Source organism: Salminus brasiliensis, chromosome 1 (genome assembly GCF_030463535.1).
Source record: "Salminus brasiliensis chromosome 1, fSalBra1.hap2, whole genome shotgun sequence".
In the NCBI taxonomy this organism is placed as follows: Eukaryota; Metazoa; Chordata; class Actinopteri; order Characiformes; family Bryconidae; genus Salminus; species Salminus brasiliensis.
In genome coordinates, this window is record NC_132878.1 from 23,982,071 (window position 1) to 23,994,924 (window position 12,854).

Here is a 12,854-nt window from a genome sequence, read left to right on the forward strand (position 1 = left end):
TCCGGTTATGATTATCCTCCAAGTGTTTTGTGAATCTTGTACCGGGCATATATTCTTGCTCTGAGATCATGTTTGCTCTTGTGAGACGTTGTTGTTGTTGATGAGCCCATGTCTAATCATGTATCATTCTGAACTCCATACAACTGATCTCCAGTAACTCTCACATGCCGCAGGCCATGAGGAGGGGAGAAAAGCTTAGTAGAAAAACGCACAGACACACACTCGCTCACTTTACAGGCATCGGGTGTTGCGTCAAGCTCATTTCTGTCAAATCAGCCTATTGGTGAGGCCTTTTGTCGTCTAGCTATCATTAGGTTTCCAGGGTTAGGGACTGATTTCATGTTGTTTCACTATGTGAACACCAGGACAAGTTGCATGTTCATTACTTCTGTTGTTGTCTGTAAGCATGAAAGCACCAGTGCTTATTTATTATGAGTTATACATTAGACATTAGACATTAGAACATTAGCTCCACAAGGTGGCAGTGGCGTTCTAATAGTGTTTTCCTGGGCAGAGAAAGGTGAGTAAGTGATTTGGCACATCTTAGCTATAATAGTCTTCTTCCCAGTGGTGAAGGAGGTCATAACAAAGGGCATCCCTTCATTTATTTGTGCAAAAGGTACAGTAGGTACAGTCTTGTATTTCTGTAATCCACAGCAACTTAACCACAAGCAAATCTTTTTTTTCAATTATACCCTTCCAGTTCTGTGCTGGTGTAATTCCCTTAATTACACAAAAATGAATCTCACACAGACTCTTAATGTCACACAGACTATGGTTGTTTTTAAATTTCAAATGACTTTAAAGGAAGGGTGATATTCAAACACTGATATTCAAAGCACTACACTGCAACTGTTTCTCATCCTAATGTAGGCTATTCAGTGCAGCAGCAAGGGATGTTTAGTACCTTTTACTTCAGGCACTCACAATTGTGAGGTGTGGGTCCATGTCAGTCAAATTGGGAACAGCCCTAAAATGCATTAAACACACAGTGTATCCTGAGTCGTTGGGCTTTCTGTTCATCACTGAAACCAATCCTTAAACTTCTGAGGGATCCCTTTAGATTGTTCTGCTGCTGGAGGAGCTCTCTCCGAGCCTGAGCGGCTCCTCACGGTTCTCTCATAAACCTCCTCCAGAAGTGAGTGAGTCTCTGTAAGCTGTGAGAATCTCTGCTTCAGTTCCTGCAGCTCTGTGTCCTTCTGCTCCATCTGTCTGCTGAACTCTTCCTGCATCTTTGACCTGGAGACCAAAATGTTTCTCTGGAGTTCAGGCAGGATGATCTTCATGAGGTCTCGCTCCGCCTCAATTCTGGCTTCTCCTTCATACGTCTCCTTGATCTCCTCCATCTCCTGTCTGTGTCTCTCCTCCATCTCTCTCCTCTCCCTCTCTCTGTTTTCCTTTAGTCTCTTCACCTTCTCCTCCATTTCTGTTCTTCGCTCTAACTCTCTTTCCAGCTCTCTCTGCAGTTCTCTCTTTTTCTCCTCATCCCTCTCTTCTTTCATCTTCCTCTCCAGTTCAGTTGTTCGGTCATTTAATTGTCTGATATCTCCTTCATGCTCCTGGATTACTCCCTCTATCTTCCTCAGAGAGTTCTTCACCTCATTTTCTAGCTTCTCTTTGATTTTTTGTTCTTCGTTTACCTTCCTTTCTTCTCTGTCTTTCATGATCTTTGCCTCCATTGCTCTGATCTGAGACTGTGTCTCCAGGTAGATCTCACTGCTGTAGAATTTCTCTCTGTTTCCTTCCACCATCTTCTCTATGTTCTCCAGCAGCTCTGAGATCTGAGAACCATCTCCACCCTCCTTAATGTTGAGACAGTGAAACCTGTTCCCACATTTCTCTACAAGTCTCTGGACCTCCTGGTTGTCTGATTGGACAAACTCTTCAATGTTCTTCTCTTGGTCTTCATCAGTAACAGTGAAGAGGATCACGGTGTTCCTCCAACATCTCTCTCCAAACATCTCCTCCATTTTCTCCAGCATCCCTCTCTCCTCTCCTGTAGACTGCTTCACTGGTAGGACTACGAGGAAGGCGTGCGGTCCTGGAGCAGACAGATGGACACAGTGTCCCACGTCCTGTCTCAGCTCCTCCAGAGAGAGTCCAGGACTGAACCAGTCAGGAGTGTCCACCACAGTCATCTGCCTCCCAGCCACCTCCCCCTGTCTGCTCTCACTCTGCTGCCTCACTGTAGACGCTCCAGCCTGGCTCCTCTCCTCTCTGCCCAGGATGGTGTTTCCTGCTGCACTCTTCTCACATCCAGTCCTCCCCAGCAGCACCAGCCTGAGTTCTGCTACAGGAACGGACACCGGAGAGGCTGCACTAGAGCACTCTTCACTCACTGTAAAGAACATAAAAAGAGGCAGAGAGACACAACATTACATGTGAATTCTGGTGATTATGGTACTCTGTGAAATACTGACGACACCAAACGATACAGTAACCATTAACCTTTAGAGGACATTTCTCCACCAAAGTTGACAACTCTCTCATATAAGGCAGTATAAAACTTTTTATTCCAGTAAATAAATATTCAATTCTAATTTTACACATCCAAACAACATTGTAGAATTAGTAATAAATTTTAAATCCACTTTTAGCATATTTTATCTTTTAACACACTACTCACTGTTTGGAGGATCCAACTCCTTGCTGTTTCTCCTCCTGAGTGGTGGGTCTGGATCTGTTCTCTCCTGCAGCTGCTTGTTTCTCTCCTCTAGAAGTCTGTCTTTCTCCTCAACCTGCTTGTCTCTCTCCAGTAGCTGTGTGTCTCTCTCTATTAGAAGTCTCTCCTTCTCTTCAAGCTGCTTGTCTTTTTCTTTCAGTTCAGTTTTCTGTTGCTCCAGTAGGATCATCATCTCCTGTAGTTCACTGCTCTTCTCCTGCAGTTTCTCTCCCAGTGTCTCCAGCTGCTTTTTACTGGTTTCCACCTCTTTCTCTGCATTCTCCAGTAGAGTCTCTTTCTCATTCAGCTCTTTATTCTTCTTATGTATAGTTTTATTCTGGTTCTCTATGGTCTTTCTTAGTTCCTCTAATTCTGTGTCCTTTTGTTGAAGTTGTTTGTGTTTCTCTTCTAAGCTCTTATTTCTCTCCTCCAGCTGCTTTTCTCCATTTTTCTCCATCTCTGAGATCTTCTGTTTCAGTGCTTCTAACTGTCTGTCTTTCTCATCCATCTTACTCTCAAACTCTTTCAGTTTCTGTGTTAAAACAGTCGGAGTAAGGAGTTCAGGCAGGGTCCTAATGAAGTATCTGTCTTCCTTTACTGCACTCCTCTCTCTGATCTCCATCAGTCGGAGTTCCTTCACCATCCTCCTCCTCTCCTCCTGCAGCCTTTTCAGCTCCTGTTCAGCCTCCTTCATCTGCTCACCTTCTCTCTCTACTTCTCTCTTCAGCTCTCTCCTCTTCTCTTTATTTCTCTCCTCTGATAACATTTGTTTATGTTCATGTGCTTGTATTTTGTGCTGCTTTATCTTCTTCTTCAGCTTCAGAACTGCTTCCGCTGAGCTCCTCAAAGCTTCCACAACAGCCCTCATTTTTTCCCTGCTCTCCTCTTCCTCTCTTTGTCTCTTCTCCACTCTTTCTCTCACTCTTCTTTCCTGCATCTCTCTGATCTCCAGACTGATCTGTCTGATGCGCTCTCTCTCTCCATGTTCTTCCTCTTCCAGTGCTTCTTCTTTACTATCTGTTTGTTTGACTGAGGTCTCCAGTTCAGTCTCAGCTTCCCTTATCTGCTCCTCCTGTGCTTTCTTTTCTTCTATTAAGCTCATTAAGTTCTTCAGTACAGGACCAGGAAAGCTCTCTACCTTTAATTCTGAAATAATCAGTTATGATAGATTCATTATTCTACCACTTCAAGCTATAAACTTGAATTTGTGTATTTGAAAATGTGTTCAGTGTTACTCAGTGTTTATGAAAAGCAACACTGCTTAAAACTTAGACAGCTAATTATGCATTAATCATTAATCAAACAGGATTAAACACTTATGTTGTTAATCTGTGTTGTTATCTTAATCTTTATCTTTATTTATCTAAAGAGTAGCAAATCTTTTTTAATACAAAGAAGTAACGGCTGCCTGGAAAATCGATCACATGATTCATTATCAATTCTCCTTAATATAATATCAGCGCTTCAGCATAAAGGAATATATTATTATGACAGTTAATGATTGGTGCTGTTTGCATGTAGCATTTCTAAATGGGTAAAACCTCATTTATTTAATCCTGAAATTCATTTAATCACAATGAATGACCACATGCTCCAATGTACGTTGGCTAAGCCCCACCCCTCACATGGGGCTCCTCTCAAGTCTCAACTAAGACTTGTCCCAGGCCTAATGAGCACTCCTCAAAAGCCTCTGAGGTTCTTTTATTCAGTAAGACGTTTCTGTTACTAGAGTTCATTGAATTACTCCATTGTCCATTGTGCTGTTTTACTGACCAGGGTAAAGATATGCCTTCACTGCTCCTGCCTGCCCATCTGATGAGGAGTACTGGACTGCTCTCAACCCATGCAGCCTGTCACAGCCCATTCATTACACAAGCAGTCTTAACTATAAACACTGACAAGATAACCTTAAAACACACACACATACTCACACACACACATATATTCCGAGATATCTATGTCCATCCTCACCGGTCAGCAGAGCAGATTCCTCCATGTTCATCTTCTCCTCTTCTGTCCATTCTCTGTCCCTCTGTAGAAGAGAATACAACGGTGTGAGGGTCTACTGCATGCTGTCATACTGTATGATATATGATCAATAACTGTTTCTTTGATCAAATCACTGTTGCTGTGTCAGTATGAAGCACTGAGAGCTGACATGACTACTTTCTTTCTGAATACCAGACACTAAAGACATCAATTATTCCTCCTTTTCTATGGTATACATTAAACATCATGAAATGAACTGAAGTAAATTGATGAACTTTCGGAATAATGAACCCTGAACACATTTACACAAACTGACATTTATCTACAGATTTACAGCCATATTAATACACTTTATTAGAGATTGGAGATTCACTCAGAATAATGAGCTCACCTGAGAAAGGACGACTGCATCAAGTAGAGGAGGTTCTGATCAGAGACAAAGTAAGAAGATTTCAAATACTGTGATCTCAAAACATCCCCAAACGTTCTGCTCCTGTTTTCTACATTTGATGTCTAAGATGTTGGGGAGTCCTTTTCTGATTGTCTTTAACCTGTATATCCTGTAGAGCTATTCTTTAATAAATATATTCACTCCATATGTCAGCTGGCCAATTACTTCTGTCATTAGCTCCTATTATCTCATACATGGAGCAGTGTTAATCTAAACTGACAAACAAGACTCTTAATTAAAACTCCACATTTCTGATATTAATGATAATTAGTCTGTGATGGGGAGAACCTTGATCAGATCTCTCAGAAGAACATTACTTTGCAGCCTCTCAGTATCAGACTGCAGATCAGACATCTCTGTGTGTTCTACACTGTGATGATGCAGACGACGCTGATGTGTGCGTCTGTGTGTGTGTGAGCTCACATTCAGCCTTTAGAACAAAAAGCTTCTTCATGAAGAATCAAAACCTCAAAAATCAAAGCAGTTAATTACACTCTTTTACACTCACCTCTTTGCGTTTCTCTGACGTTCATCTGTGGAAGTGAATAAAATGATTAGATGGTTTAATGAATGGTATCATAAGTTAATTCTAACATTTTAATAAGAGCTAAATAATGATGATCATCTTCAGACTGTAGTTAATGGATGTGATCAGGAACTGGAAGTGTGAGTAAAGCTGGGAATCTAATGATGTGTTAAATCAGTGGATTGTTACACTGAGCTGTTTAACCAGCTGATCAGATCATACAGATGTCTGCAGGACTTTCTTTTCAGGAGGATCTGACCCAGATGGGAGGGGTTTGTTCTAAAACTCTTTGTTTGGGTTTAGGAATTGTGTGTTTGTGGAATTGTTGTGTTGTGTGTGTTTTCTTGTTGTCCTGCAGGACTGTGTTTTACTGTTTTACTCCTCTGAGCAGAAACAGAAACAGGGGCAGAAGATCTTCTCTGGGATCAGAGAAGAGACATGGGTTATGGAGTCCATCTGTGTTCTCCTGAATGAAGTCCTGAAGATACTCTGAGCATCTGGAGATAAACAAACATGGCTGGATGAACATGATTTGTTCACTGAGCAGTGGAGGGAGAACTGTCCTCACAGTCAGAGTTTATTGATTCCTGAAGTGTCTTCAGTAAAGCTCTACTGGACAGCTCTGTGAGGAGAAAGCTCCACATTCATATATATATATAATATGTCTCCATATTGACTTGTGTTTAGTAGTATCCAAGCTTAGAGGTATCTTTGAATTTTTAGTCTATTCAGACCAGCTGAGGTTATTCTTAAGTGAGTAAACAGTGAAGCTCTTTTGTAAGTCGCTCTAGATGAGAGCGTCTGCTAAATGCCTTAAATGTAAATGTAAATAATTCTTCCTGAAGATGAATCTCTAATAAAGTCAATAATGCTCTGTATTGATCAGACACATTCACTGAATGCTGAGCTGGGTGTTAAGCAGTGGATCAGGTTCTACAGATGTTTATTGGTGTGTTTGAGCTGTGCTGAGTTCAAATGTAGAAATAAGAATTGACTGAAAATGAACCAATTCAGATTCATCAGACAGTAAAACTAATGACATCATCACATTTGTACTGAAAGCAGTGAACTGAACCTGCACTGTCATGATGCAGCATGCATGTGTGGGGGAAACAGTGCATCACCTGAACCCCAGTGTGCTCAGTGTGTGTTCCTCGAACATCTCTACTTCTGCTCAGTCTGCTCTTGGTGTGTGTGTGTGTGTGTGTGTGTGAGTGAGTGTGTGTGTGTGTGTCAGTAATGGAGGTGAAGGAAAATACAATAATGAGAGATTCTAATAATGATGATGATAATGCTGATGCCGATGATGTAAAAGCTCACAGTGACATCACTCCCAGCAGAGTCCGGACTGCTTTTATCTGTTGTGTTTTTCGTCATTAGTAAACTTCACTGTCTCCACACTTCTGCAGTGCAGTGGGATTATGCACAGGTGCATTATGGGAAGGAAGGTGGGAGATGGAGGTGTAAAGCTTTCATTTTGTGATCAGAGACTTTTCTTATCTCATGAATATGAACCTGAAACCTGGGTTCATGTGATTGATTGATGTCTGCATTAGAATTTAATACCAGTGATTAGAATAGCAACAGGAGGTTTTTACCATCCATGGGAGAAAAGACAGTGCAGGTATTTACTCACCAGAGAGGCTGTGTGGAGAAAAACAGAAGAGAAGACAGAGTTAGATAAATCTCCATTAGAAGATCTAACTAAAGTCAAATACTTGGGAGATAGAAGAATGATTTAGTAACACTTGATCTCCTAATTAGAAATCTCCTTTTCTCATCTGTACTGTAGCTGATCATCCTTCACTGCTGCACTGTCACCCAATGCTTTCACTACAACTCGATGAAGATCTTCAGCTAAACACTTCAAGTGTAAACCTCCAGCAGATCCTCAACCCTTCTAGAAATGTTCAGATTTAATCAACATTAATCACTTCATGGAGGGCTTTTCTCTCTTAGTAGACAGTCCTGTGTTCCTGCATCAACACCAGCAGCACAGATGTGTGAGATACTCTTGTTCTGGAGGCAATGACATTTACAGACACACAAAGCTACAGAACTGTCTGCTGAACTAAAAGTTGAATCTGTGTCACAACTAAAATATTAATATTTTTAATTAATTAAAAAAGGAAAAACACAGACATGCCAGAAGTCAGAAGTCATAGTAGTATGTAAATGAATCATGAAGAGTTAGCTCAGGGGACGGCTTGGAAACGCTCACACCTGTATAAGTTGTGAGATGTTATCATGTGAGTGATGCTGAACACTGGCCAGTGTGCTCATGGCAAGGCATGGTGAATTATTGGAGTGTGAGCGAGGTCTGATGGTTGGTGTAAGATGGATGCGACATTCCATTTCCAAAGAAATCTCTCTGTGTGTTTTACACTTTGGTAATGCACCCAGTGTTGAGGTGTGTGTGTACTCTCTCTATGTGTTCTACATTGTGGGGATGCATACAGTGTTGAAGTGGGCATGTGTGTAAGTAAACTCTCTGTGCTGCTGATGTTGAGGTGAACACGACTCTAAACACACAGTACACATAAACACATTCAGCCTTTAGAACAATAAGCTTCTTCATGAAGAATCAAAACCTCAAAAATCAAAGCAGTTCATTACACTCTGTTATACTGTTTTACACTCACCTGCCAAAGAATAGAAATTCCCCTGTGGAAGTAAATAAAATAATCAGATGGTTTGATGAAAGGTATCATAAGTTAATCATAACATTTTAATAAAAGCTAAATAATGATGATCATCTTCAGACTGTAGTTAATGAATGTGATCAGGAACTGGAAGTGTGAGTAAAGCTGGGAATCTAATGATGTGCTAAATCAGTGGATCGTTACACTGAGCTCTTTAACCAGCTGATCAGATCATACAGATGTCTGCAGGACTTTCTTTTAGGAGGATCTGATCCAGACGGGAGGGGTTTGTTCTAAAACTCTGTGTCCTTCATTAGTGATCCTAATGTGTCTCTAAAGCTCATTAAAAGAGATCAGTGTTGTTTTAAAGGACATCCATGTTCTGCTGAACCTGCTTCCAATATTCCATCTTCCACCTTCCCTGCAGCCCAACTGCTTCTTCTTACAGCTCTCAGAGCTTCCTCACACACATCACAACCTTCTGTCCATCATTACAACACCTGTGATTCTGCCATTTCCCAGTCAGATGAACTCATACTGGCTTGTGTTTGAGTTTTCTCTCACTGGAACTAAATGAAGGTTCAGAAGCACAAAGGCTGTTTTACTCCTCTGAGCAGAAACAGGGGCAGAAGATCTTCTCTGGGATCAGAGGAAAGACATGAGTTATGGAGCTCATCTGTGTTCTCCTGAATGAAGTACTGAAGATACTCTGAGCATCTGGAGATAAACAAACATGGCTAGATGAACATGATTTGTTCACTGAGCAGTGGAGGGAGAACTGTCCTCACAGTCAGAGTTTATTGATTCCTGAAGTGTCTTCAGTAAAGCTCTACTGGACAGCTCTGTGAGGAGAAAGCTCCCCATTCATTTAATAAATGGAATGAACTGCTCCTTCATGAAGGATCATCATCATCATTCATCTCTATTTCAGTCTGTCTCACACTCCTCCCTCTTCACTCTTCTCTGTCTGATTACAGACTGTGGAGGTGAATAAGCCAGTCTGAAGAGTTCAGGACTGAACCTGTGTTACATAGAAATCACTGCAAATAACAGCTTCTCTGATTATGCACAGGTGCATTGTGGGAAGAAAGGTGGGAGATGGAGGTGTAAAGCTTTCATTTTGTGATCAGAGACGTTTCTTATCTCATGAATATGAACCTGAAACCTGGGTTCATGTGACTGATTGATGTCTGCATTAGAATTTATTACCAGTGATAAGAATAGAAACAGGAGGTTTTTACCATCAGTGGGAGAAAAGACAGTGCAGGTATTTACTCACCTGAGAAGCTGTGTGGAGAAAAACAGAAGAGAAGACAGCGTTAGATAAATCTCCATGAGAAGATCTAACTAAAATCAAATACTTGGGAGATAGAAGAATGATTTAGTAACACTTGATCTCCTAATCAGAAATCTCCTTTTCTCATCTGTACTGTAGCTGATCATCCTTCACTGCTGCACTGTCACCCAATGCTTTCACTACAACTCCATGAAGATCTTCAGCTAAACGCTTCAAGTGTAAACCTCCAGCAGATCCTCAACCCTTCTAGAAATGTTCAGATTTAATCAACATTAAACACTTCATCGAGGGCTTTTCTCTCTTAATAGACAGTCATGTGCTTCTCCTAGGGTTGCAAAATGTTGGGAAATTTTAAAGTTGGTAAATTTACCATGGGAATTAAGATCAATTAAGGGGAATTTATGGAAATAAAATGGGAATATTCAAAGCTAAAGGTGAGAAACTTACATATAGTTGGTAAAAAAAATACTAAAGCATAAGCTTGGCTAAAATAATTAGATATGATACCAAAACAGTTAAATAGCAAAGCTGCTCCTCAATCCCAGGAACATGGCACATTACACACTGAAGGCCTGAAGGGTGTACAGCATATGTCCAGATGATTTCAAGAAACCTAACACTCACCACTAGCTTGTCGGAAAATACCTTTATTTGATTTGATGTTAATAATTAATAAGAATTCATTATTGGTTACAAAAATGTAAGGGGTGGCTCTAGGGCAAGGCCTCCTCCTGCCACCAGGGGGAGGCCCCGAGTCACCCCAGCCAGTAATCGAGCCCAATTCCCTCCACCTGGGCAGTAGGCTATGTAGGCACACAGATCCAGTTGCCCCGGGGCTGGATCTTTTGACTCTGGTGGTGTGTGTGTCTGTGTGTCAGTCAGTTTCTCGAGTTGAAGGCTGAGTGTGTGTCACTCCCCTTCATGTGTCTCTCCTGAGTCTGTCTCCCTGTGTCTGTGCAGTGTGTGTGTCTGTGTGTGTGTGTGTGTGCGCGTAGCACACATACACTCATGTACCAGAGGAAGGTAGGAGTGTCTGTCTTCCCTGGTGTGTGTGTCTGTGTGTGTGTGTATGTGTGTGTGTTTGCACACATACACTAGTTTTACAGAGGAAGGCAGGAGTGTCTGTCTTCCCTGGTGTGTGTGTCTGTGTGTGTGTGCGTGTAGCACAAATACACTTGTGTACCAGAGGAAGGCAGGAGTGTCTGTCTTCCCTGGTGTGTGTGCCCGTGTGTGTGTGTATGTGTGTGTGTTTGCACACATACACTAGTTTTACAGAGGAAGGCAGGAGTAACTTCTCAGTTTTCTGGTTTCTTTTGGGATATCGTTTTTGCCCTTAGTTGTATTTCCCTCTAGAGTTAAAGAGGTAGCCAGTTCTCCCCTGGCGTCCTTTGTTTGTTTGTTTTGTTATGCGTAAGACGCGACGCCTCCTCGTTTATTAAACCCACCTCTTTTTTAAGTTTCATTTGTTGGCCGCTTCAGTCTCGCGACTCGCATCAGTCTTGCGACGCGGCGGCCTGGGTTCGAGTCTCGAGTGACTTTATTTATCATTTCCGTTTTACCTGCTCTAAGATTGAAAGACTCTGCACTTGGGCCTGTTGGTCACGTGATCGTGGTAGCTCACTCAGTAGCACGCCGGCCCGCCAACCCGGCAGCCTGGGTTCAAACCTGTAAGTAAGCACCACATTACAGAAAGATCCAGCCAAGACATGGACCCAGCAGAGACATTCAATCTGGAACAGGTAAAAGTCGCTCTAGCAAGTCAGAGGGTGACTGTGGGGAGGCATGAGCAGGCCCTGCAGCAGATTCTTTCTCAGCTGCAGGGTCTGACAAATCTAGTGACTCAACACACTAGCCAGCACACCCCTGAACCTCCCCAGGAGGAGGCTACCGCTGCCCAAGCAGCCGTGGTTTCTTGTGCTGAGCCCCCTCTACCAGCCCCAGAGTGCTATGCTGGTGGACCAGGAGGATGTAGAGGGTTCCTCCTTCAATGTTCACTGGCTTTCGAGCTGCAACCATCCCACTTTCCATCTGAGCGTGCTAAGGTAGTATACATCATCTCTCTCCTCACCGGTAGGGCATTAGCCTGGGCCACCCCGGTGTGGGAGTATCAACCCCATGTATGTGCCTCTGTGGCCCGGTTTGCGGCTGCGCTGTCGTATACTTTCGACCTTCCGCTCCGTGCAGAAGAGGCAGGGTCCCGCCTCCTGCACCTATGTCAGGGAGAAAGGTCGGTGGCTGATTATGCCATCGAATTCCGCACGCTATCGGCGGAAAGTGGATGGAATGCCAGTGCTCTTGTTTCAGCCTTCCTCCATGGTCTCAGTGAGGAGCTCAAGGATGAGCTGGCTTACCGTGACCCCCCCACCTCCCTTGATCGGCTCATTGAGCTGGCCCAAAGAGTGGATAACCGCCTCAAGGAGAGGCGTAGGGCGCGGGGTGCCAGAGCCCCCCGAGCTCCTCAGGGCCCACCTGCTGTCTCAGGCTCTCTTCGGGGGCCTCCCAGCAGTAGGGCCCTAACCATGCGGCTGGGACACACTCGTCTGCCACGGCAGGAGCGTGAGGCAGGTGCCTCTACTGCGGGATCTCTGGGCACCTCCGTGCTGCTTGCCCAGAACTCTTGGGGAAATGCCAACGTCCGTCAGGTGAGGGGAGACCACTGACGGACTTGCCGCTTCTCCCTCGGGCCCAGGGGGTGTTCCTCAATGCCACGCTAGTGTCTGGGTTGGTTGAGGTCCGCCTGCCTGCCTTTTTGGACTCTGGAGCGGCAGGGAACTTTCTAGATGCCGGCCTCGCCAGAAAGTTGGCCCTGCCACTGGTCCCCTTGAGGGAGCCCATGCCCATAGCGGCCATAGACGGTCGGTCACTGGAGCCTGGGGTGGTGTCCCACCAAACCCGCCCTCTCACGCTGCGAGTTGGTCCTCACAACGAGCAGATAGTGTTCTTCATTATCAGCGCTCCTGACTTGCAGTTGGTGCTGGGTTTCCAGCGTCATAACCCCCACGTGGACTGGCTATCCCGGTCTGTCTTGGCATGGGGGCCAGTTTGTCGGTCCTCATGCCTTAAGACCCCTAGGGTTACTGTGGGTACTGACACCAATCCTGAAGGTTTTGACTCCTCATGAGTCCCAAAGGAGTACTGGGACCTTCGGGAGGTGTTTAGTAAACGGCAGGCCCAGCTGCTGCCCCCCCACAGACCCTTTGACATCGCCACCGACCTCCTCTCCGGCACTACCCCCCCCTAGGGGTAGGCTGTTTTCTTTGTCAGCACCAGAGCGTCAGGCAATGGAG

At 43.9% G+C, this 12,854-nt stretch overlaps 2 protein-coding genes across 3 annotated transcripts in view; both read right to left on the reverse strand.

Annotated features, from left to right (window-relative positions):
• Positions 1–386: 386 nt before the first annotated feature.
• Positions 387–8,325, reverse strand: LOC140551588 (uncharacterized). 2 transcript variants are annotated; one of them, XM_072675072.1, is made up of 6 exons: positions 8,271–8,325; positions 5,611–7,272; positions 5,043–5,077; positions 4,634–4,694; positions 2,627–3,808; positions 387–2,338 (listed from the first exon to the last, which is right to left on the reverse strand). In XM_072675072.1, the coding sequence occupies exons 2-6, from the start codon at positions 5,633–5,635 to the stop codon at positions 1,023–1,025; spliced, it is 2,619 nt and encodes an 872-aa protein (XP_072531173.1). In that variant the 5' UTR covers positions 5,636–7,272; positions 8,271–8,325; the 3' UTR covers positions 387–1,022. The 2 variants fall into 2 exon arrangements, with proteins under 2 accessions (XP_072531173.1, XP_072531181.1); XM_072675080.1 differs by lacking the exons at positions 5,043–5,077; positions 5,611–7,272; positions 8,271–8,325 and having other exon boundaries at positions 4,594–4,682.
• A 144-nt stretch (positions 8,326–8,469) lies between these two features.
• The window catches only part of LOC140551608 (butyrophilin subfamily 3 member A2-like), an 8,304-nt gene continuing 3,919 nt past the window's right edge, over positions 8,470–12,854 (reverse strand). The window contains exon 4 of the mRNA XM_072675105.1: positions 8,470–9,557. Within this exon, the coding sequence (XP_072531206.1) occupies positions 9,514–9,557 (44 nt within the window). The 3' untranslated portion in view covers positions 8,470–9,513. The remainder of the gene's footprint in view (positions 9,558–12,854) is intronic.

Excerpts from the sequence above, each read along its gene's own strand:
- LOC140551588 (XM_072675072.1), bottom strand. The coding sequence starts at position 5,635 with ATGAACGTCAGAGAAACGCAAAGAG. Across the intron at positions 3,809-4,633 it reads GGAATCTGCTCTGCTGACCG|AATTAAAGGTAGAGAGCTTT; the intron begins GTGAGGATGGAC and ends TGATTATTTCAG. Across the intron at positions 2,339-2,626 it reads GGAGTTGGATCCTCCAAACA|TGAGTGAAGAGTGCTCTAGT; the intron begins GTGAGTAGTGTG and ends TGTTCTTTACAG.